The 26,454-nt window shown below is 40.4% G+C and overlaps 1 protein-coding gene across 1 annotated transcript; it reads right to left on the bottom strand.

The window, feature by feature from the left end:
* Positions 1-1,187: 1,187 nt before the first annotated feature.
* Positions 1,188-24,235, bottom strand: PPM1M (protein phosphatase, Mg2+/Mn2+ dependent 1M). The gene is made up of 10 exons (XM_070738678.1): positions 23,722-24,235; positions 15,654-15,783; positions 14,610-14,864; positions 13,704-13,816; positions 12,929-13,013; positions 12,227-12,345; positions 10,636-10,699; positions 7,003-7,110; positions 5,674-5,822; positions 1,188-3,862 (listed from the first exon to the last, which is right to left on the bottom strand). Exons 1-10 carry the CDS (start codon positions 23,997-23,999, stop codon positions 3,718-3,720), a joined length of 1,446 nt encoding a protein of 481 aa, XP_070594779.1. The 5' UTR covers positions 24,000-24,235; the 3' UTR covers positions 1,188-3,717.
* Between the last annotated feature and the right edge of the window lie 2,219 nt (positions 24,236-26,454).

The raw sequence follows: 26,454 nt of genomic DNA, 5'->3' as shown, positions 1-26,454 counted from the left end.
ACAGAAGAAGCGTTGGATATGTTTGCTGCCTTGAGTTATTTGTAAAAAACAATAAAGATGGACTACCAAAAAAAAAACATACTTGAAATGTATTGTGGCAAATCTGAAACAGGACTAAAAAAAACCTGGAATGTAAGACAAAAGGAAACAATTGGGTTTTTAATTATTTAAAAATAAATTAAAATTAAAGATATTTGCCAATCTATGGAAGCCTCGGGATGCAGTGGCTCAGTGACTAAGATGCTGAGCTTGTCGATCAAAAGGTTGACAGTTCAGCAGTTCGAATCCCTAGTATTGCATAATGGGGTGAGCTCCTGTTACTTGTCCCAGCTTCTGCCAACTTAGCAGTTCAAAAGCATGTAAAAAAATGCAAGTAGAAAAATAGGGACCACCTTTGGCGGGAAGATAACAGTGTTCCATGCACCTTTGGTGTTTAGTCATGGTGGCCAAATGACCATGGAGACTTCTTTGGACAGCGTTGGCTCTTTGGTTTTGAAATGGAGATGAGCACCGCCCCCTTGAGTCAGGAATGACTAGCACACATGTGTGAGGGGAAACTTTACCTTTATGGCAGCATCAAGGATTATTATGAATATAAAGAAATTCTATCTTAAACTTCTACATCAGTGATATTAAGCTCCTATATAACTTATCAACATTCCGTGAGATGTTGGTGAAGCTGACAGTCAAAGGGAACATTCTTTCATCTTTGGTGGGAATGCAATAAAGTATTGGAATTTTGGAAGAATGTGTTAAAAGAAATATGTAACTAAACGAGATTCAATTGCTATGCATATTGATGACCAGATTAAGAAACCACAGAGTAAAAACCATTACATTTTTGCCTATAGCAGCTGAATTGGTAAGCTAAACAATGGGAATATCTGGAAAATATTTCAATGGAAGTATGAAAACATAATGTCTGGTCTATGTTTTTATTTGAAAAAGTATCTGATAAAATCATTTCTGTGACAAACCAAATAAAACATTTTATAATGAATCATAAAATGTCACTATTTATATAAGACAATCATTCTGGAAATAGCTTATATCAAACACAATGGTGTATTAAAATGTATCAGTACTGTGTAATATTTTAAAACCGCACAAAAAGCTAATAAATATTAAAATAAATATGAAATGACCTTGCTATTTCAAATTAATGAGACAAATGCTGCTGGCACGTATTTTGTTGAAAATGAAGTTTATTTTAAGATATTAAATATATATATATTATTTATGTTTGATATTAAATCCATGCTTATACGATTACAATTTAATATAAAATTAAGTTTTATATACTGCTCAAAACAAATAAAGGGAACACTCAAATAACACATCCTAAATCTGAATGAATGAAATATTCTCATTGAATATTTCATTTGCACAACCATTTGCACAACAGCATGTGAAATTGATTGACAATCAGTATTGCTTTCTAAGTGGACAGTTTGATTACACAGAAGTTTGATTTACTTGGAGATATATTCTCTTGTTTATGTGTTCCCTTTATTTCTTTGAGTAGTATATATAAATACAGTCACACATAAAATACAAAGGTAACCTGAGCTACAATAAAAATCATTCTCAAAAGCCCATATCAGCATATTGTCTTGACAGATTCAGCCTGAAGTTAGTAAAAAACATTTCAATAGGGTGATACCCCTTAATTTCCTGTAGTTCAAATTTTTGAGCGACTTTAAGGCAGATCTTTGCTAATGGTTTTGTATAGCAATATGTTTTACTGCTATTTTAATATATTTTGTATTACTGAGGAAACTGGATATTGCATAAAACTTTAGGCTGCAATACAAAAAATTGTCTCTTAGACGTTAAATTCCTATTAAATTCTTCATCTTCATAAAAGCATTAAATGGTATTACTAGGCACATGTTAATCCTTCCATATTTAGATAATGAACAGAGAAAGCTAAAACTTTTGTTCTTAAATACTAATTTAGCATTTATGATAAGTTAGCAACTTATAAAACCAAGGAAAACATGAGATTAGTTTGAAACAAAGTCATTGACTTTTTCTTAAGACAGCATGACCACCAGATGGATTCACAACTGGCTGACCAACCACACCCAATATGAAGTCCTTCATGGAATTACATCCTCATGGAGGAAAGTACGCAGTGGGGTATCCCAAGGCTCTGTCAGTCCCAGTACATGTTGTGACCTGCCAGCAGCCAGTGGAGCTGGTGGCACTCAGACAGGGAGGAGGTTGGGGAGGAACTGAGGAGGTTGGGGAGTGTGGAAGCTCTGATGAGTGCTCTGCATTGGAGGCAGAGATGGAGCCAGAGCCATCTGACAGTTATCAACTACCCTCGGAGTCAAGAGATAAGTGGGGCTGAGGAACAGCTAGAGCCTGTTCCTGATTCCGGAGTAAAAGCACAAGGGGACGCTGAATGGCCCCTCCCATAGGAAATAAATAGAAGCGAAAGGGGAGTGATGTTTGCAGGAGACAATTAGTTCATTACTGTGAAGATTTGCTTATCTGAGAGACTCCTTTCCAAGTATTTTGCATCAAGAAGCTATTGGCCTGGCAACTATCCAAGGACTGATAAGGCCTGTATTTGCAATTCACCTTTGAAAGACTGTTTTCAGGGACATTGCTGGATGTAAATGCTAGGAATTCACATTAGCCAAATAAAAAGGGGGTTGGGGAGAAGAAGTCTTTTTCGTGATTTGGTGAAGCCTAGGTCACAACAGTACTCTTCAATATCTTCATGAATGGTTCAGATGAGGGGATAGATGGGGTACTTATCAAATATGCAGACGACACCAAGCTAGCAAGAATAGCCAACGCTCCAGAAGACAGGCTCAAGATACAGAAGGATCTCGACATATATGACATCCTATCTAACATAATGAAATTCATTGTTGAGAAAAATAAGACTCTACACTCAAGCAAGAAAACTACATGCCCATGTACAGAATAGATAGTACCTGATGTACATAATAGATAGTACCCCATGTACATAATAGATAGTATCCATAGTAGTAACTGCAAGAGGGATCTTGGAGTCACTTCAATATGAGCCAACAGTGTGCTACAACTGCCCAAAAAAGTCAACTTGGTTCTAGGCTGCATTAACACAGATAAAATCAAGACCACTTGGAGTGCTAGTAGAACTTTAGAATGCCTTGGTAAGGCCACACTTGGAATAATGCATCCAGTTATATTGAAACTCTAGAAAGTGTAGAGAAGAACAACAAATACGATTAGGTCCAGGACCAAAAACATATGAAGAACAGTTGCAGGAATTGGGTATGCCTAGATTAATAAAAATAAAAAAGCAAGGGGAGACGTAATAGCAGTGTTCCAATATCTCAGGGGCTGCCACAAAGAAGAGGGAGTCAACCTATTCTCCAAGCACCTGAAGGCAGGACAAGAACCAATGGATAGTAACTTGTCAGGGAGAGAACCAGCCTGGAAGGAAGGAGAAATTTCCTGGTAAAACAATCAGTGGAACAACTTGCCTCCAGACGTTGTGGGTGCTACAACACTGGAGGTTTTTAAGGAGAGATTGGGCAACCATTTGTCTGGATTTCCTGCTTGAGCTGGGGGATGGACTAGCAGGTCTCCAAGGTCCCTTCCAATTCTGTTATTCTGCTTCCAAAGTCTGGATTTGCATTTTTCAGCAACTGTATGTTTTGATATAATTCCATTACCATCTGAAGAGCAGTTGTGGCTCCTTTAGCAGCAGATTGTTTAGTGTTCACTCTTGTTATGCAATGGAATTGCAAATACAGAAATGTCATCATAAGAAGCAGGCTCTTTACTGTCCTTGATCCAATAATAGCCATCCTCCTTCCCTCTTGCTTTTTGAACAAGTTGTTTAGCCAATTCTGAAAACCTGTGAAAATAATACTGGGTTTTACGCAGTGCAGTTATAAATCATCCTAAAACAACAGCTAAAACAATGGAATAATGTCCATGAATGGTATAAATATTGTACAATATATTTTATGATCTAATATCCCCCTTTAAGCACCCCATGGAGCCATAAGCCTTGAGTGTGACACTCCTGATATATAACTTACTGAAAGACCATTCCAAGCGGGACAATCCCCAGCTTGACATTGAATTTTTAATTTCATATTTTACCCTATTATGAGAAAAGTTACTTTCAAGCTATCCAATTTTTTTGGACTATAAGACACACTTCCCCCACAGACACACCTCAAAGTAGGTGGGAAAGTGTGTGTCTTATGGATCAAATATGGCATTGGGGGGAGGGAGGTTGGTGTGGCTCCAATCAGCTATTCTAGGCAACGGCAGAAAATGGGGGGTGGCAAATGGGCCACCGCGAACAGGCCACGGCAGCAATTCCTGCTGCCTAGAACACCTGATCAGTGGTATTCCGGGAGGCAAATCCAATCGGCAATCAGCTGCTCGACAGCAAAAGCTCCAGTGTTCCCCAGCAGCAGCAGCTCAGCAGAACCCTGACAAGCCACATGCTGGGGCTGTGATAATGTGCGGAAGCTGACCAGACTTTTTGCTGCAAGGATGCTAGCCAGATGAATATCAGATGGATGCTGGGATGAAGAGGCAGATTTTTTTTCTTGCTTTCCTCCACTAAAGCTAATGTGGGTCTTATAATGTGCAGAGGCAGGGCGCCTGTGGGAGGTGCGTGTACATGCGCGTGGGCAGGTCACACATGCATGCATAGGCAAGCGGGAGGGTCATATGCGCATGTGTGGGGTTGTGTACACATGCTTGGAGGTGCAGTGTGCCCAGGCAAGGGGGTCGTGCATTATGGGTGCACACAAAATGACAAAAAGGTTAACTATCACTGTCCTAGCCAATTTAGGAGGTGTATTTTGCCAGCTGTAAAGAATCATTAAGAAAAAAAAAATCCTATATCATATTGGGATAGAAAAAACAGTTGTCTATAAGCTAAAGAGGTAAATTAAAAATCAATCAAAGACCAAATTTATTTATTTATTTATTTATTTATTTATTTACTTACTTACTTACTTACTTACTTACTTACTTACTTACTTACTTACTTACTTACTTACTTACTTACTTACTTACTTATGAGTCTTCGGAGAGGGGCAGCATACAAGTCTAATAAATTATTATTATTATTATTATTATTATTATTATTATTATTATTATTATTATTATTATATAAATAGTGTATCCCGGAATACATGCTCAAGCTATCATATATGAAAGTTTCATGCAAATATAGTTCAGGTAGGGTTTTTTTTCTCCCTCTATAAGTTTCAGGCAAAATAAATGCTGTGCCCCCTTCTTATTTAAAAAACGTATTCATTGCCTAAACAGCTCTGTGAGCAAAGGAAACTGATAAAGAACTATAATTGCACAGATTGACTAATAAGTATTTCTGCCAAGTATTTTATTGCCTTAGATTTCTTAAGGATTCCTTTAAAACTTGTACTGTTAATGATAAAAAAATATATGGTAGGAGTGCCATCAGGTTGAACAGAGTTCACACAATATACATTATAGTTAAACATCAGTCAGAAAGTTAATTATTAATTATTATTACAGTTCTGTTCTATAAAGTTCCATTAAGAAAGAATAACCTTAATATTCTTTAACCTTAATAACCTCCGAGTCCTCGGAGAGGGGCGGCATACAAATCTAATAAATTATTATTAATATTCTCAGAATTTTTGCAACCTTTAATTGTACCTGTAAGGATCTGCTGTATTGTTCTGGGGAAAATTTCTGACAATTTGGGCTACATCTTCATTGGACAAAACATCCCAAAGGCCATCTGTGGCCATGATGAGGACATCATCTTCATTAATATTTTCTGACGTTAAGTCAAATACTTCCACCTAGTTAGAAATAATGACATGATAAAAACTTTTTCAGTTGCAATTACTAAATGTCTCAGTGCTAAAGTTTTATAAAACTATGGACTGAAAAGCTGTACCCTATATACTACCCATTCAATATATTTTTCTGTTTCAGAAGCCCTGAAGATTGCGCTACCAAAATGTATATCAAAATTTGAAGATTAAATTTGTAAGTACAGTGCTCATGCGAAGGCTCTGGGTGGGTGTTTTCAGCCTCCAGAGGGCCTTCATGGGGCTGGGGAGGCCATTTTTGCACACTCTAGGCTCCAGGAAAGCCTTTGGTGCCTGGAAAGGGCAAAAAACCAGCACACCGGAAGTTGGGAAATGGGCATTTCTGGCCTCAGAAGGGGGAGAGGCCATTTTCACCCTCCCTAAGCTCCAGGAAAGCCTCTGGTGCCTGGAGAGGGAGAACATCGGGCCTATCAGGTCTACCAGAAGTCTGGAAACGGGCTGCTTCTGGCCTCCAGAGGCTTCAGAAAGGTGTGTGGGGGCCATGCACGAGGGAATGCGGGGGGGTTCGCACACATGCGCGCAGGCAGTGCAGTGCAAGGGGATGCATGCGCAGGGGGCAGGGCATGGGGGGCATTGAATTATGGGTATGGCCACACACACACACACACACACACACACACACATGCTTCAGGCACTCGGGAAACAAAGGTTCGCCATCACTGCCTTACAGCTTTAGGAGTGTAACAAATCTCTATGAAAGCATTTGAGTTGATTAACATACAAGAACACTTGTAAGGAAGTGGGATATCTACATCTACAGTTGTGACCTCAACATCTTATATGCCCCTTCATTTCTCAAATTTGACATTAAAGTGAAAAATCTGCAAGTGGAGCCTGCTTGAAAATCAGAAGAACCCTTCCTGTGATTTGGGACCTCATTACTCTGAGGCTTCTCATATTTAATTTAACCAATGCAAAAGATTGTGGCAGACTTCACTATAATATTCAATCCAGGAAGATCTTCTTCTATAAATATAAACACCCACACAGTACTGACATAAACAGCCTACCCAGACACAACACTTGTAACACTGTTGTAGTTTCTTTGAAAGCCACTATTCTAAAAGGATGAGTAGGCTGAATATAGAGAAGCGAAAGTATCTAAAATACAGGCTGCTACAATCAACATAGCATAGTATTTTCTTACCTTAGGTATGCAGGAGAGGAAAGGCTTAATTTTAATATTTGTTTCAATTACTTTTAACTGATGGTCTCCCAGGCCTCGAGATACAGCCAGGGTGCCTAGTAAACGAGCCTGAAAGAGATGGGAATAGATTCCAGGCTAAAGATGCAATAACTAAAGTAAATGGTAATATATAAGTAATTAGCAGTATATTTATATCCAAATATTTATTTTGCAGTTTGCAACATCAGCATAGTCAACAGTATAATTATCACGTAAAAAGTGGCGTTTCCCCACAGCAAAATCAGCATACCATAAGAGGACAAGATTGTTTCTACTTAGCAATTAAAAATCAAAATGGGGATGGAACAGCACGGGGCAGAGATTTAATCTCTTAGTAATTGTGTTTTTGGCCAACAGTTCTACTTTAGAAGGAAGGAGTACCTTCCTGTGATTTGGGACCTCATTGTGATTTGGGACCTTATGTATTGTTCCCAAATCAATAAGGTGATCAATAAATAAAGTGATCAATAAACTGACCACTTTGATATTTTTTAAATATCCAGAGGACTAAGCTAGTATTTCCCATCTAATGTCCTCCAGATTGTGTTGAAATTGCAACTTCCAACCCACATAGCTGATAACCTTTTAAGCTAGGAATTTAACACAACCAGAGAACATCTGACTATTGAAGGTTACTTAGGTTTTAACCCACACATTACATTCTCACAATTAAATTCCTCTGAATTACTTCCCCAGAAATAGTTCGCTTACTCCCTAGCACATGATCATTAAAAATAGCCAAAAATAGTGAAAATGTTGAAACATGCACCCACATAGCAGCCAGAGAAGCTTCTCCTTTTGGTCTAACATGCTTTGGAGAGCACTCATGCCCGACATGTCCATTAGCTTTTCAAGTGGCAAGGATTCCCTTAGTATAGCTTTATAACTTTCTTTTTTCTTCTACACTTTGTTTCTATAATCAGTGTACAGTGTTCCCTCGATTTTCGCGGGGGTTGCGTTCCAAGACCGCCCGCGAAAGTCGAATTTCCGCGAAATAGCGATGCGGAAGTAAAAACACAATTTTTGGCTATGGACAGCCAAAAACTACCCCCACGCACCCTTTTTCAAGGCAGCGCAAGGAGCCGGGCTTGAAGTTGGGGGCGGGGAGCGACGGAAATGCGGAGGCCGGCAAAGATTGTTTTGAATGTCGGCTGCCCCCGCCCCCCCCAGCACCTCCGGCCCCCTCGCCGCTACCGCCCGCCCGATCCACCCCTCTCACTGGCTTTCTTGGGACACGGGTCCTCCTGCAGCAGCGCTGGCGGCTACGGCTTCTCATCCTCCTCATTCGGCCGGTAGCCGCTCTGAGCGCTTTGAGAATGCCTGCCTCGCCCCTCTCACAGTCCCTTAGCTGAGAGCGCTTTCGTCCCAGCTATCAGCTAGGAGGCTGCAGGATAGGCGGGGCAGGCGTTCTCACAGAGAGGGAGAGAGAGAGGGAGAAAGAGAGAGAGAGAAAGAGGGGGGAGAGTGGAAGGTAGAGAGAGAGAAAAATGATAGAAAAAGGGAGAAAAAAACAGAAATGAGAAAATGATTGAAGCAGAGAATGACAGGAAAGAAAGAGAAAGAGAGAGAGAAGTGACTCTTGGTGATGACGTATGACATCATTGGGTGGGAAAAACCGTGGTATAGAAAAAAAACTGCGGAGTATTTTTTAATTAATATTTTTTGAAAAACCGTGGTATAGCCGTTTCGCGAAGTTTGAACCCGCGAAAATCGAGGGATCACTGTACTATAATTCTTGGAATTAGAGGATCTGTGGCCAACAAAACCACAGACAGCAGCTTCCTGTCTGTGGTTTTGTTGGCCACAGATCCTCTAATTCTTTATCTGGCTGTTGGGGGCCAAATAAGAAGGCTATCCCTGGTGCTGTTGGCATGAACACCTTTGATAAAGTGCCACCAACACCCCAACTGCATTTATCATCATGCCTCTGGTGAGCTGGACAGCCTGAATAGCAAAGGAGAAAAGTTGACAGGGCCAGATGTCCAAGTCCTTTACTTTTGTAGCACCTAAGAATTTGTAGCAGTGGAATAACTTTCCATCCGCAAAATCCCTGCATTCCGCTCATCAGAACTCCCTAGGTGACCATGGGATTCTCAATGGCCCCATTGTCAACACAGCCCTATCCATTGACTGTGCCTCATGAGAGAAGAGAAGCAAAGAGAGGGAAATTAAAAAATGGTGTAAATTCTCTTCCTCTGCCCTCCGCTTCCTCAGAGGTTTCCTGCCTATTTAGTGAAGACTAGGCTGGCATCAGAATGAAGTGATAGGCCATCATAGAATAGAATAGAATAGAATAGAATAGAATTCTTTATTTACCAAGTGTGATTGGACATACAAGGAATATGTCTTGGTGCATATGCTCTCAGTGTACATAAAAGAAAATATAGATTTGTCAAGAATCATGAGGTACAACACTTAATGATTGTCATAGGGGTCAAATAAGCAAATAATTAATAATCAATATTAATAAAAATCTTAGGATACAAGTAACAAGTTACAGTCATAAAGTCCTAAGCGGGAGGAAAATGATGATAGGAATGATGAGAAAAAACTAGTAGAAATAGCAGTGCAGACTTAGTAAAAGGTTTGATAGTGTTGAGGGAATTGTGAGACATGCCCTGGTTTCCCGTTATGTGGCATAGATGCATCCCCTCAGATCTTCTCAGATGGAGAAGAATAGGGAATTGTCCCTAGGTGACAAAGAGGAATAACAGCCAGGTCGCAAATCTACCAGATTTTCCTAGGAAATAAAATAAAATTTCCACAACCATAAATCTCTAGGACTGAAAGAATCAGTTACCCATTCTCTTGATCAGAGATATTTCCCTCAGTTACTAATTGTAGGTTTCCTGTTTCCCAAAATCGTCCCAAAGATCCTTTTTTTCAAGAGGCAACAGGACTTCCTTTACTTTCTTTCTTTTTCCAAGAAAAACGAGAAAGTCCAGCTGCCTCTTGAAAAAGCACCTTTGGGATAACCATGACCTGGATGACTAAGAATCTCTATAGACATTTCCCAAGATAATTAATAATTATACTCAATTATCTGTATAAAGTTCAGGATAGTGAAGGTGTCCTTGATTGCCATACCCCTTTCCTCAGCCAATGTTAGATCATCTTGTGACCTCTCCCCTCAGTGGCATTCTGTGGTAGCTCTTACCCTGAACTTTTAATGTAGTAGAAGCATCAATCATCCAGAAAACAAGCAGAAGGAAGTTTTATACCCCAGGGCTCATGAGGCTACAGCCAGATTTACCTCATAAATACTAGTCTGTCTAGCTTTGTGTTCCAGGTAAAAGCATGGAAGCCAACATGGCCAAAATCCAAATTTGTTCCTCGTACAGAGCACATTCAAGAATTCAAACTATTTGGAAAAGGCCTAAGATTAAGACCAAAAAGGGAAGGAGTCTTAAAAAAAATGGAAAAGGGTAGGCAACAGAGCATGATAATGAATTTGATTTTCCAATGGGATTACAAAACATATCCCCAAAGCCACCTAGAGAAGAATTGGACATCAAATTCTACAAGAACAGAACATAAAATTCAGTTTCAGTACAATCCAAACTATGAAAGTAGGAGGACTGAGGGACATCATACCTGTTTCCCATGTCCATGAATCAGAGGGTATTTGAGATCCTCTTCCATTATAGTCTTATATCCCCTGAAACAAACCAGACAAGTGAGTCGTCATTTTATTTGTCCTCACACTGCAGTGTCTACAAGTTAACAAGGATGTTTAAACCATCTAACACTCAATTCTGGGTTGAAATCTAAGGCCTCATCTCAGAGGATTTATAGAGTACCCTATATGCTAAAATTGTATTTTTTTTTTCTCTAAATGATTGAGAAACTCCATTTGCAAAGAGGTCAACACCTGAATGACACCATAATGAGTGCATTGTATGAAATGCAATAGGAGCAGCAGTTCTAAAGCAATTTCAGCCAACCGGCCTATAGTAGTCCACTTCAACAAATGTCAAATTACTTTTTTATTAGCAAACCTATTTCATTCTCCTCTATCACTTACTGTTCATCATTATTAACACTAAATATAAGAAATTTGGGCTAGAGGACTCCTAATTTTCATTTCCACTTTTAAGGAAAGAAAGTAACAAATAAAGATCCTTGAAACACTGCATATTTATCAGTATGCTCTATATGTAAACTGTATATATGTATATATAAACAAAAAGTTCCCTTTATGTTTTACAAACATCCCCTCCTTTTGTGGATCCATTCTAGTTTCAATATTTTTGATATGCAAAGAAAACAATATGGCAGTAGGCAAGCTGGCCACTGCAATGTTACTTGGGATTCTCTTAGCCTAAGTCAGTGCTTCTCAATTATTTTCTGTGATGCCCCTCCTCAGAAGAAGTAAACATTTTGCATGACCCCCCCCCCAACTCTCCGATCTGGGCCTCAATGGAATTTTAGTGTTAATATTTATTATTTTATTTATTATAAGCTGCAAGCAAACTAATGGCTGGGGAAGGCTGCTCTACCCACTTACCTGGAAGTAAGTAACACTCAATTCAGTGGAGCCTGTTTTTGGTTAGGCAGGCATTCCCCACTGTAATAGTGGTTGGGGCCCTTTTTTGACACAGGGCCAGGCCAGCTTAATCAAGCTGATGTTTTGGGGTTCCCGGCTTGGCACATAAGCACCGCCTTTGCCAGGCACTCAAAGTGAATGGTGTGGAAGGAGGCTTTAGGGTGTCGTTCAAAGCTTTCACCCAGCTGCAGAGGATGTTCCTCCTTGTCCAACAGCAGATTTGCCACGCTGTTCATGACTACCACGGCACCCGCCAAGAACAACAAGCAACCACGCAGCTGCCCCGCCCCCTCTGGCCGCCTTCTCTTCTGGGCTCTGAGCAGCATGCAACTGGGAAAACATTCCCCATCCAGGGGAATCGATCGAGAGGGACCACACATGTTCCCCGGGGTCACACATACGTCCCTGGGTGGGGCGCCTCACTATTTGAGAAGCACTGGCCCAAGTGGTTTAATTTGGAGCAAGGATTACAAACATGAGGAGAGGAAAGAACAAAAGTAGGTAGGACAAATGGATGCAAATCATAGCTAAGAGGAGCAAGCTAAGAAGAAAAGGAAGGAAGGACTGCTTATCCAAAACAGAAAGACCTAAAACATTACTGTAAAACAAAACCTAAACCAGACCATTCAAGAACCTCACCAGCCTTCCATTGAGTAATCTCGGTAAAGGACCTTCTGGCCTACATCATCTCCTTTCAATCTCCTTGGAAACTCAAACCTTGTGAATTCATCTTCTAGGAGCTTTGGATAGATGAAAGCCTGGAAGGGGGGGGTGAAAATAGAAACAATACTGTTCTCAGAATACAATGAGCCTTAAGAAGTAGAAGCTGAAGAAAAGAATTGATCCTTACATTTGCAGATTTTAGGGAAGTCGCTCAATTTTCCCCATGAGGATTTTTTTTTGACACGTACTTTTCCCCATGGAAAAAGATAAAGGGTTGGTATTTTTTACTGGGCAAACTTGCTATTCCAAGGGATAAGAACATGAGTTTAATGTACTCTTTGTCTAGTTATATACAACTGCCAGAAGTCTGCGGCCAGCAGGGCAGATGGGCTAAAAATGTAGAGAGCCGAAATCATCTGAAAGGTATCAAACTGGGGAAGACTGTACTAAGCAGAGCTCAGTGTCTATTACACAATAGATACAGCCTGCAGTGTTAAGAAAAATCATAACATTTCTTTACTCCAAACCATTCTGGGAACAGAAAAAAGCACCTTTGGGACTACCCTGACCAGGACTGAGAATCTCTGCAGTCTCTAATTCTGGGAACAAGCATTCTTGAGTTTACCAAATATTTTGGCACTTTTTAAAAATAATTTATTAGAAAAAGATTACTCTTACCAGGTGCTGGATTCTCTTCCTGTCTGTCTCAGGGGTAAATTCAGTACTCAAGGGAACTATGCTCCGTTTTCGAACAAGAAGTGCCCTGAAATACAGAGGTGGGGTTTTTTTACAAAAAGAAAAGGTTTTGCCACTCTTAATTGTTGTCTTTGGTTATATATTTAAGATGGAAGAATAATTACATGCCAAGGGAAGATTCTTTTTTGGTTAGTCCAAGAGCTCAACTACTTCAATTTAAGCTTATTTTCTTTTTCATAAGGCACCTTATTCTGGAACTCACAATTAAAACATCAATTTTCAACAACTTAGCAGCAGCTGGGAATCGGATTTTTGGAAGGAAATCAACATGGTTAGGATTAAAATGAAGGCATCTTTCTTGTATATCCAACCTGGAAAAAGATCTTCTGGTAGTGTTTTGAAAGATTGTGTTTGCTCCACATAGCACATTCCTACTCCAATTTAGGGACATATGAAGCTGCATTGTTTTAAAAAAATAACTACTTTAACTACTCTTTTTTTTAAAAAAACATGCCTATGGTCTAATTTTGTTAGAAAGGGAAAAAAATCTGACAAAGTAATTTTTAATGGCTTTTGTTTTACATGTGTGTTGTTATTCTTTGAAAATGCTTGATTTTAGGCTTAATAAAATGTAGATATTTAGAAATATTACTGTAGAAAATTATTTAGCTAAAATAAAATGCTAAAGGTCTTCCATATCCATATTAAATGAACGTGTTGGATCTTATCCAATGATGTTCCGAGGTTTTGAACTCACCTGCTATCACCTGCATTTGCCACATACAGTCTTCCCTGCAGATAAAGAACAACCAGTGCAGTGCAGCCTGCTGATTGGTTGTTTGCTTTCATCTCCTGACCTATCATTTTATCCTGTTGGTAAAAACAATATTTAATGATGTAAGACAGATATCAGATTTCCCAGCATTGAAGCCTAATTTCATCACCATTGTTCCCCACTGGTGGTGGGTGAAAACAGATAATTGCCAGTTAATGTTTCAAGTATTTAAATAAATTGTAAGTAGAATTTATTGTACTATTGTAAATAAACTGTAAGTAGAAATGTTTACTATATCATTGTGCATGTGATATATATTCCCTGTTGGTATAAGAACTAATACAGTGTTTCCCAACCTTGGCAACTTGAAGATATCTGGACTTCAACTCCCAGAATTCCCCAGCCAGCATTCACTGGCTGGGGAATTCTGGGAGTTGAAGTCCAAGTATCTTCAAGTTGCCAAGGTTGGGGAAACACAGAACTAATAGCACAATGTAGAACAAACAAGAACCCAGAAAAGATGTAGGCCAAAGATAGACAAACAAAAAGTATTCGCAATTCCTTACCATCAGCCATACTGAGTTGATGGTTGGGAACTGAAATACAAGCCACCAGGGAAACACATTGGTAGTTTATTTTATCCTGGTCTAGCAGCTGCCCTGCCAGAATTGGAAACAGTAAAATTAACTCCATCAACCATCTACAAAATATGACCGATACAAACTGCAATGACGCAAACTGCATTCTTTCATAGCTATGTCCTAAAGTTGACTGCAACTATGTTTATGTTACAACATCATTTGCATTCCACGTTTTGTTCCTCTACCACAGTGTACAACATGATTCAATTCCTGGGATAATAATAAAAAAGAAAGTAGGATGACTCACACATTCCTGGAAGGCGCTCTCCAAGGCTCCAATGACCACATTTTCCTGCTGAATTTTCTTTTCTTCCACAAACAGTGGATCATTCTGGCAAATGCATTGCCCACTGAGGTGCATCGGAGGATTATCTTCAGTGATGCCTTCTATCACGTCCTCTAATTTCTGCTTGATGCAACAGTGCAGGTAATTGGAGGCCATAATTGAAGCTTCTGAACCACCATGGCCATCAAACAGTGCCCAGTAATAGCCTGTCAAATACTGAAAACCAAACCATTGTGAGGATTATCATGTGGGACATACCTTCAAGCAAGGACATTTGTAACACTGAATGCTTGATGTGGAAATGGAAGACCCAGATTAAATTATCTGCTTGGGCATGAAGCTCACACATGCTTCTTAGGCATTTCCAGCATTATTCACACCACGAGGAATAGGAATCCCTAGTTTATTGTAAGCTGTCAAAATAATCAAGAGGAAGCCACAGAATCTAAAGCAGGGATCTGGTTTGCTTCATAAGGCCCTCGGCTGCCCAGCTTGTAAAGTATGAACCTCCTCCTGCTTCAAATTTTATTCTGGACATAATTATTTTTATTTTTATTTAATCATAAAACTGTAAAGCTTATTAATTCAAAGCTCATGCCTTTCACACAGTGTTCATAAAGGTTTACTAACACATTTAAGAACCAAATAATTTATTCATAATTGCCAGCATGAAGCTGCTATACAAATACACTAATTGTTTGCAGAACAATTCAGTCTATATTAACAAGGAAATTTTTCCCTCACACCATTACAAAGCTGAAATGAACAGCCCATTGAAAACAAATCTGGCATTGAAAAACAGGCGTTCCAGTCCCACAAGATAAATATTAAAAGGTTCTTAAAGAAAACCTTGGAACCGATCATGGATAATTGCAGTTTTATCTGGTTCTTTTCTATCTGACCTTAAAGTTCAAATTCCAAAATAAGAAAGTTCCTTCCTCCTTATTCTAAAACAGTGGACTATCTTAATGAAACAGCATGTTTAGTTTTGATATCTGAATTCACCTCAGTAGAACACAAAATTTGCCATTCCTGATCCTCGTCTTCGCCATGTCCGAATGGTCTCTTCCTGATTGAAATTTGGCAACATGTTCCTTGGTCTTCATTAAATTCTGATTTTTCTGCATTAACAGTTCTGTTGAAACAAATAATGATAATTCAAAACAGTTAGGATAACTGAAGCATACCTCAGATAAAAATAAGCCCAATTAATTTCTGAAAAGGAATTGAATGGAGCCTAATATATTACTGTATTAGCATATTTTTATGCTGTAGTCCTATACATATTTATTTCCATATCCGATAAACATGGTTGGATTTGTGTTAGACAGAGATGCTAATAATTATTTCAAATGACAAATATGGAAGCATAGCGCAACAAAATCTTGGTCTGCAATGTAAGAAAATCAATCAATCAAAGGAATTGGGGACACTGTCTTCCTGAGCTTCAGACAGGAGGTTATTTTTGTTCCATTTTTCTTTTTCCTTTATTCATTATCAGATTCTCTGAGGACCATAAAAGACTTTTAATATTAGATTTGTTATTGTATATTGTTTTATCACTGCTGTGAGCCACCCCGAGTCTGCGGAGAGGGGCGGCATACAAATCTAATTAATATTAATATTAATATTAATAATAATAATAATAATAATAATAATGCATAAAAATACTCTTTAGCGGGTTATCCCACTGTTTGCAATTCTGCAAGAATCCAATCAATTTCCTAACTCCTCATTTCTTTTATGGGAGTGGCCATTTCAGTCTAAAATAGTGCTCCTATCCTTGAACAATTGCAGAGTCACTAGGCTATGGCCTTCCTCACGTTTTATCTATTTGCCATCCATTTTAACTGGATGATAATAGCAATGGGTTCTAGATTTACTGTATGTAACAAGAAATAACAGGAGATGTAGGGAAACTATAAGAAGAGCCACGAGAATTGTCAACTTTGTTAACTTTGATGCCTGTCTTTTTCTGGTCTCTTAATTTATGCTTCTTTATATAGTTAGCCATTCACTTACTTAACCACAGTCTAATTCATGCAAGTCAGCTGCCTGGTTTAATGCTTGAAGGTCTTCTATCTCTATAGAGTTGTGATGGCAAAGCTCAAGTCCGCCAGCCTTCTGGGCCCACTGGGACTTGTGAAATAGTCTGTTTTCAGCCTCTGGAGGGCGTGGGGAAGGCCTGTTTTTTGCTCTCTCCAGGCTCCAGAGACTTTCTATGAGCCGGGTGTGGATGAAAATGGCCTTCCCCACACCTCCGGAAGTCCTCCAGAGGCCAGAAATATTCTGTATGCCAACTTCCGGTTGGACCGGAAGTCCTGGTTTTTTACTCTCCCCAGGCTTCAGAGCCTTTCTAGGAACTTGGGGAGGGCAAAAAAGGCCGTCCCCACCCTCACTATACCCAGAAATGGCCCATTTCATGTCAGCAAATGGGCCATTTCTGGCCTCCAGAGGGCTTCTAGGAGGTGGGGAAGGCCGTTTTCGCCCTCCCCAGGCTCCTAGAAAGCCCATGAAGTCTGAGGAGAGCAAAAAAACAGGCATGCCATAATGTGCCAGGAGCGGGTGGGGTGTATCAAGCACACGTGTGAGGGGATCCCACATGGAATTATGGATGTGGTCACACAAACACACACACTTTTGGCATGCAAACAAAAAAAAAGGCTCGTCATCACTGCTATAGAGGATATGAAACAATTTTCTGATCTCACAGTTTCTCTAGCTGCTGTAAGCTTAACTGCTTTGATATTACAGATTTTGTAAGCTAAAATAAGGCTGAAATAGAATAAGCTGATTAAGTTGAATAACGTGTGAATCCTACTTCTACAAGAAATCCCTCAGTTTGCCTAACACGTCATCAAGTTTCAGACAATGCCAATGCATTAAGCAGTCTTACATCTTAACAGGGAAATACAATGACAATTTTTCAGACTGTAAATCTGGTAAGTAGGGAGGGCACATTTAAATCTCCACAACTGGGCATGAACCTAAATCCAATTTACAGACTTTCATAACTTGTGATTATGTGCATACAATCAACAGTTATAGTATTATCAATGGCATAGAAATAGTCTGCCTCTGCCTGTATTCAAGAATACCAGAGTATAACCTTTATGTTTCTTGGTACTAGTCTCTCAACAAGTATTAAACTGGCTTAATCCTTCTTAGTTTCTGAAATCAGATAAGGTAGCAATGAAACAAGATAATGTAGATTTCTCAGGAATAATAAAAACATGAACCAATTGACTTCCAATATATTTATTCATTATTTATTTATTAATTAGATTTCTATGCCGCCCCTCTCCCAGGACTCAGGGCGGGCCACAACATATAAAATATGCAATACAAAATATCTTAATCCAATTAACTAATTAAAAATCTTTAAAAACCTTCAAAACCATAAAAATATATCTCATTGTATGTATGATGTTCGTCCATTGTATTCGAAGTGGACTTTGACATCTAATTGGGCTGACCACAATGTGTCTGCAGGTGGCTGGTAAGGCCTATATGGCCATGAAATGTTCTGCCCCATGTTGGGAGTGTAGCACCTCTTCTGTAGGGGACATGTTACGTCCTTTTACAGCAGCTCATTTTAGGGAAGCTTTTAGGGCTTTGGTCCCCACCTTTCACTCAGTTCTCACCTGTAGCTCCTAGTAGCTGTGCCATGCGCAGCAAGCACATCCCAGACAAAGGCCTCGACATTGTACATATATCTCATTGTAGATATGCCATACCTTTCAGATGCACTCAAACTACAAGACCAGAACATCCACCCACCTCTAGATATAGACAATTCTGGGAGTTGTAGGCTAAAACTCATGGGGTGAAGGGAGGGAAGAATCAGGTTGAACAAAGCTGTTTGACGTCTTGTGCATGTGTGTGCCTTCATATTAGTGTGAGTCCTGATGGCAACCTGTAAAAAACTCTGATTTCTTAGCAAAATTCAGAAGCGGTTCTTCCTAGGGCTGGGAGTTACTGGCTCAAGGTCCTTTGGCTAGCACCAGAACTCCCAGAGGCTTATCTATTACCCCAATCTGGTTGTACTTCTTAGAGCTCTTCATTTTATCTGTGACACTTTTCTTTGTGTCCCTTTAAATGACGTCACATAGGAGATTTTTCTTCCAATATGAACTAGCCATAAGCCTCCTACAAATCGTACATCCGACCTGGGATAGTCGTCCTCTTCCACCTAGCAAGCAGCTTCAGGAGGGATACACATGGATCAATGAAGGAGGAAGGGGACACCTGCCTAGTCAGCCAGATCAGTCAAATCAACCCTGACAGCCAGTGGGGTGACAGATGTTGCAGCCAGATCGCCCTCCCATCCATCCAACTTCCTATAAATGAGTTTCACTGTGCTAAAATTTTTTATAAACACAGGAAGTAGCTGACAAGCAAAATGTCCTGTCCTTCTTAATCAGCATGTCCGCGCAATGTGCTCAATTTCAAAAGACAGACATCTGCTATATTTTTATTCAATGTTTACGTCATGACAAAAGTGGTGATGTGAATCCTTGGTCATAAAAGCGTAGCAACTCCAGCAAGAGAGGAAGCTAGTCAAGCACAGGAAAGAGATATAAAACCACAGAAGTGAAGGATGAACAATACACGACATCTTGAGAAATCTCTCCCTGCCAGTGACACACATGATGTGATGGATTAGATCATTGATTTTCAAACACAAACAGAAAGAAATTAGTGTTGTTTCTTTCTTTCAAGGTTATCAATCTCAAATCAACTTTGTCCAAGTAAAAATATTTTACCTTCAACATTTTAGTTAGTTGAGTTCTATTTGATATGGTTCAACTAAGTAATATGGCCAAATGGTCTCCCATTTCACTTGACTGCAGCAACAATCTACAGCTCATCTTGGGATCCCAAAAGTGCTTTTTTCTAAAGGCAACTGGCCTTTCTTGGGTTTTTTTTCTTTGAAAACATTTTGCTTCTCATCCAAGTTCTTCAGTTTCTTGGATGAAAAGCAAAACGTTTTTGAAAGAAAAGATCAAGAAAGTCTAATTGCTTTTTGGAATTCAGCACCTTTGGGACAACCATGACTTGGACGACCCCATCCCCACCCCAGCACAGTAGAGATGCCAATAAAGCTGAAACCTTGAAACAGGTGTCATAGGACAGTGTTTCCCAACCTTGGCAACTTGAAGATATTTGGACTTCAACTCCCAGAATTCCCCAACCGGCTCGGGAATTCTGGGAGTTGAAGTCCAAATATCTTCAAGTTGCCAAGATTGGGAAACACTGTCATAGGAGATGTGAGTTTTGGAAGCTCTGAAGCTAACAGAAAACCAAAAAAATAATAATAATCAGTTGAATAAAAGAAGGGAATGGATGGTCCAAAGGAGGGGCAGAAAAGGCAAAGCAAAGCATCATGGGGAAAGGTGCAAGGGTTCTATGATGCTGGCCCATTAATAGAGAAAGAAAGAAGAAAAACAGAAGAAATTCCAAAGAGACGAATTAAAACAGGAGAACAAGGTTAGGAAGACGAAACATTGCTGTACACACACCCAGATTGCCCTCCGCGCATGCGCACAGGCCTTACTGAAGCCTGGTACGTGAAAAAAAATGCCCAAACTGGAGGTTCGGAAAAATGCATTTCCGGTTTGCCAATTGTGCTGTTTTTTGTACTCAGGGACTTAAGGAAGCTTCCCTGAACCCTCCGGAGTGCAAAAAACAGCAGAACAGCAAACCAGAAGTGTGTTTTTCTGAACTTTCGGTTTTTCCATTGGCAAATTTTTTTGTCTCCGGGGTTTCAGGGAAGCTTCCCTGAAGCATCCAGAGAGCGAAACAGCCTTTCTCAAGGCTGAAAATCAGCTGGCCATCATGCACATGGACACTGGAGCTAACACAGGGCAAAGTCTCACATGCCCTCCAATATGGCTCCACATGCCACCTATGGCACACGTGCCATAGGTTCGCCCTCTTGAGTATAGAGAAAGGATAATAGTAATTGAATAATACAATAGAGTATATTGCTATAACAATAGTAATTAGCATAGCAATATAGACGTAATACTAACAATACAGATAGAAACAATAGAAAACACTCAGGTAGAGATTTTTACTTGCATTATATTGTAATTTCTTTTCTACATTGTCTTGGGCATATAATCCATATATTGGATTATATTTATGAAAAAAATGAAAAAGTTCCCAACTTTGTTATTGTTGTTGGGTCAGGCATCCTTTGTATATAAGTAAAATTCACACAAAGTTCTGGGAACAACCATGGGCAAAGTTAGATAGCAGATGTTCAGTTGCAAAAAAAATGCAAAAATTCAAAAAACCTAAAAAGGGGAAAAGAATTTCATAGAACTAAAATACCAAAAGGGAATCTTTATTTTAATTATTGTTGTCAATATCCTTTATCATCACATCTTGATTTATAATCAAGAGAAAGAGTAATATTTTTAGTCCCTAACCCTAAGTGACTGGCAGATTTACATTTTGGGTCAACCAGCTTTACTGGCAATGAATATAGCAGTGTTACTTCCCACCCCACGTAACTATTGAATAGCAGCAATTAGCTACCTTAGTTGCAATTTCCAACCTATTTTCAAGGGTAACTCCATGGAGAATAGGGGTCTATTTGTAATGATGCTGTAACTGTTGCATGGACAGAAAAACAGAATGTAAATTTAGCGGGAATCAAATATGTTGGAATCATCCCACTGAGAAATTTTAAAGGCTGAGATACTGAGATTACAGTGCTCCCTCGATTTTCGCGGGTTCAAACTTTGCGAATAGCCTATACCACGATTTTTCAAAAAATATTAATTAAAAAATACTTTGCTGTTTTTTTTCTATACCATGGTTTTTCCCGTCCGATGACATCATATGTCATCGCCAAGCTTTCGTCTGCCATTGTTGATTGGCCGAAATCTCGGCCAATCGGCATTGTTATCGCAAAATTTTTTATTGTTAATAAATAATTATGTTTATAAATATCAGGATCACTAAGTGTCTTATTTAATGGTGAGTACCAGTAATAATGGTGAGTAAATGGTTGTTAAGGGAATGGGAAATGGTAATTTAGGGGTTAAAAGTGTTAAGGGAAGGCTTGTGATACTGTCCATAGCCAAAAATGGTGTATTTACTTCCGCATCTCTACTTCGTGGAAATTCGACTTTCGCGGGCAGTCTCGGAACGCATCCCCCGCGAAAATCGAGGGAACACTGTATAGTGGTCCAAAGAGGGTAGCAGATGGCACACCAGGCAAAGCTGAATATAATACTGCCTCTAAAACTCCAGGAAAAGGTTTAAATTATGGTCTAAGAATCAGATTTCAAATGCAAATAATGAAGTCATTGACAATATAAATGGGGAAGTCGAAACTCCTGTTTTGTTTCTTGTCTCTCCTGCCAGTGCTCATAAAACATCCTTGCCGAAAAGGAACTCACAACAAACCTAGGCTAATGCCATTAATTTAACAACTGACAACTGTGTAATAAAACAAATTAGTTCCAGGAAAGCCGTAACTCACATTTTCTTTAGGCAAATACAATGACAGCAATTTTCACTAGTATTGTTAGTCATAACTGGTGAAGTTATGAGTTAATTTCATAAAAAGTTATTGCAAAACACCCAGACAACTGAAAATCCTCCCTATGCTAGTTTTCTGCATATGAAACCCCAGATATTGTATAGACCAGTGTTTTTCAACCAGTGTGCCGCGAGACATGGTCAGGTGTGCCGCAAAGCTCAGCAAGAGAGAGAAAGAGAGAGAGGGAAAGAAAGCAAGAGAGAGGGAGAAAGAGAGAGAGGGAAGGAGGGAGAGAGAAAGAGCAAAAAAGAGAGGAAGGAAGGAAGAGAAAGAGGGAGAGAAATAGAGCGAAAGGGAGGAAGAGAGAGAGATAATTTTTTTGTCCAAACTTTTTTAGCCCCCCCCCCCCCCCCCCGGCTCAATGTGCCCCATGATTTTGTATATGTAAAAAATGTGCCGTAGCTCAAAAAAGGTTGAAAATCACTGGTATAGACACTATGGCACAAAACCATTGGCAATAATTATTACAATGTTTTCCCATGAAACACTTTATAATACCCAAACAATGCCTACCTGATTATTGTATAAAAGACACTATCACACTGTTTTGGTTTTTGAATTGCTCCTAAATACGAATACTGTTTGGCAGCAGTTACTGAATACATAAGTCTTTGGAGAGGGGCAGCATATAAATCCAATACATACATACATACATACATACATACATACATACATACATACATACATGAATTAATCAATCAATTAATATGATGCCAGGAGCTGTAGTGCTTTGTGTCCCTAGTTTAACATTTAATATCTTTTAGGATTACAGTGTAATTGGCAATCTCATAATAATTTCTAAATTCTGAAGTTGTGAAAAATTAAGGCTGAGAAAGTCTGTTAACCAAAGCTTTGTTAGCCCATCCTAATGTAAACTAACTTTGATAATTTTCCAGACTGGTGGTTAGAAAAATTGCTTAAAAACAACGAGACCTTTTCCTTGGCACTATTCATACAAGGATGTCTAGTATTCTCTAGCCCAAAGCCAAGATTAGTTTGTTTTTTCCTTATTCTTAACTTACTTTTATTTGTTCTTATCCTCACAACAGTTGCTGAAAGGTACAAAAAGTTATAGGACTTTCTACTACTTTCATAAGTTTGTTGTGTTGGGGTTTTTTTTTCAGCAGAACAGCTGCAAGGACACGTTTCAACGTGGTGTAAGGTGCATTACTGCTATTACAGCAGATATATAATTTCGTTTCAGGGGTCTCCAAAACCTGGCAACTTTAAAACTAGTGGACTTCAACTCCAGCCAACTCCATAGCTGGCTGGAGAATTCTGGGAGTTGAAGTCCACAAGTCTTAAAGTTGCCAAGTTTGAAGATCTCTGAATTAGTTTGTTCCTAAAACGGTCGTGCAGCCCTCCCAAAGAAAACTTACCACCCACCCGAGAGAGGTCACCAAGCCCAAAGGAAGCAAAAGTCTCACGGGAGCATCTTCTCACCACTACCACCACCCCGCCTTTACTGTTTCTGTCAAGCAACCTTTCTATTTAGGGACGTCCCGGGATACTTACTCGGCGTAGCCCGTGTTCCACTGTAGAGGCCTATCCCGGGCGGGGCAGCGGACGGGTCGCTTCCCAGGCAACTTCTCCGCGCAAACGTCTCCACGCAGGAATTTTGGCCGCCTGTATTGCAAAGGAGCTGGCGGCGGCTTCGAGCCTCCCTCCTCCTCCTCTGCTCGCTGCTGCTGCTGCTGCCAATCGGCGGCGCCTTTTCCGCGCCTCGTCCCGCCGTTCAAGAAACACTTCTTAAACCACCCTGAAGACATGAGCTGAGGTGAGCGAAGCCCCATCCGACCCCCTTTCTTCTTCGTCGTAGTCTTCGCTGCTACTTCTTCCTACGAACCGAGCGGATCGCTTACTAACTCAGCGTCCAACCGCGAGCAAGCAAGGGGCGGAGGAAGAGGCGTTCTTTGCAAGCGATGGCTTGGAGTGCGGGCTGGGGAGTTCAAAAGGGCTGGACGTCTGTGGGTCCTGGGTGGGCGTGGAGCGGCGGCGCTCGGGCCTCCTCCTCCTCTTCTTGACAGTCTTTTTGTTGCTGCTTTTGCAACTGTGCCGGGAACTGTCTGGCCTCATTCGACGCGCAAATCCACAGTTTCCTCACAAAAACTAGCCGAGATTGCCTGCGTAAGGGAACCCAAGGGGAGGGGGGTCTTCTCCCACCGCCGTTACTCGCGAGGGGATTAAGTGAAGGAGGGCAGGGGAGAGGAACGCAAGCATTCCCCGGGGGCGTCCCTCTTCTAAACTGACCTGTCGTCCGGAGTGCTCCAATGGGCCGAGGATCCCTTTCATCAGAAATGTCAGGGTGATAGGATAGAATAGAATAGATTTTTTATTGGCCAAGTGTGATTGGACACACAAGGAATTTGTCTTGGTGCATATGCTCTCAGAATGTACATAAAAGAAAAGGATACATTTGTCAATAATCATGTGGTACAACACTTAAGGATCGTCATGTTTCTCCTTTTCACCAGACCTTGCTAGGAGAAATTGGTTGCCGATCAGTTTCCGGTCACAATTCAAAGTGTTGGTTATGACCTATAAAGCCCTCTGTGGCATCAGACAAGAATATCTCTGGGACCGCCTTCTGCCACACAAATCCCAGCAACCAGTTAGGTCTCACAGAATTGGCCTTCTCCGGGTCCCGTCGACTAAACAATGTCGTCTGGTGGGACCCAGGGGAAGAGCATTCTCTGTGGCGGGCCCGACCCTCTGGAACCAGCTCCCCCCAGAGATTAGGATTGCCTCCACCCTCCTTGCCTTTCGTAAACTCATTAAAGCCCACCTCTGCCATCAGTCATGGGGGAATTGAGACATCTCCCCCGGGCCTATATAGTTTATGTATGGTACGTTTGTGTGTATGTTTTGCTTTTTAAATAAGGGGTTTTTAGTTACTTTTAAATATTAGATTTGTTATACATTGTTTCATTATTGTTGTGAGCCGTCCCGAGTCTACGGAGAGGAGAGGCATGCAAATTAATTATTATTATTATTATTATTATTAATAATAATAATAATAATAATAATTTAAAAAAAATCAGTTTCCAAAGAAAAATACGTCAAGTTAATCTCCAGCTCTAGTTGAATAATGATAATCCTACGAAAGAAACTGGTCGCTGTGATACAATGGGGAAGAATAATAATGGCGCCGTGCCAAAGGATCTCAGTGGACATTTGAAAACCATCAGAATTGACAAAATCTCCATCTGTCAATTGCAAAAAGCCAGCATACATAATTCACCGCTACCTCACACAATCCTAGGTGCTTGGGAAGTACCTGACTGGTGATGAAATACGAAATTCAGCATAGTGATCTCGTGTCCTGTGTTGTATTATTATTATTATTAATAATAATAATAATAATAATAATAATAATAACAATAAAAATAAAAACAACAATAATAACAATAGTTGGAAGGGACCTTGGAGGTCTTCTAGTCGAACCCCCTGCTTAGGCAGGAGACCCTACACTGCTTCAGACAAATGGTTATCCAACATCTTAAAAACTTCCAGTGTTGGAGCATGCACAACTTCTGGAGGCAAGCTGTTCCACTGATTAATTGTTCTAACTGTCAGGAAATTTATCCTTAGTTAGTTGCTTCTCCTCTTGTTGAGAGAATTGAGTTTCCACCCATTGCTAACTAAGTTATCTTCAGGACCGTCTCCTGCCGCACAGCTCCCAGCGACCTTCTCCCTATCCTGTCGACCAGACAATGTTGATTGGCAGGGCCTTCTCTGTGGTGGCTCCGGCCCTCTGGAACCAGATGCCCCCTGAGATCTGTGTTTCCCCCACCCTATTAGCCTTCCAGGAGGCCATTAAGATCTGGCTTTGCCAGCAGGCCTGGGACCGTTGATATATTTGATACCATCTTGATCTGGCCACCAAAGGATGATTTTTTTAAACTGTTTTTTTAGACTATTTTATATTGTTTTTATATGTTGTACGCTGCCCAGAGTCTGGAAGGATTTAGGCAGCTTATAAGTATAAATAATAAATAAGCTGCAGAGCGGAACGGGGGTGGAAATCAGCGGCGGAGTCCGGCGCTGGGGCCATGCGGGACCGCTCATCCAGGCTTGCCGGTCCACGCGCGCCTGGATGAGCGGTCCCGCATGGCCCCAGCGCCGGACTCCGCCGCTGATTTCCACCCCCGTTCCGCTCTGCAGCTGAGAGGCGCGTCCACTCCTTCGCCCTCCCCGGCACCCAGCCGCCTCCACCTCCCGGTAAAGTGCCCGATCTCTTCCTGCAGG

Source organism: Erythrolamprus reginae, chromosome 2, assembly GCF_031021105.1.
Source record: "Erythrolamprus reginae isolate rEryReg1 chromosome 2, rEryReg1.hap1, whole genome shotgun sequence".
NCBI lineage: Eukaryota > Metazoa > Chordata > Lepidosauria > Squamata > Dipsadidae > Erythrolamprus > Erythrolamprus reginae.
Note: the sequence above shows the minus strand (reverse complement) of the source record. Positions and strands in the feature narration are given on the sequence as shown.

Excerpts from the sequence above, each read along its gene's own strand:
- PPM1M (XM_070738678.1), bottom strand. The coding sequence starts at position 23,999 with ATGGGGCTTCGCTCACCTCAGCTCATGTCTTCAGGGTGGTTTAAGAAG. Across the intron at positions 13,817-14,609 it reads AGAGCGCCTTCCAGGAATGT|GATAAAATGATAGGTCAGGA; the intron begins GTGAGTCATCCT and ends TTTTACCAACAG. Across the intron at positions 3,863-5,673 it reads AATACAGCAGATCCTTACAG|GTTTTCAGAATTGGCTAAAC; the intron begins GTACAATTAAAG and ends TTATTTTCACAG.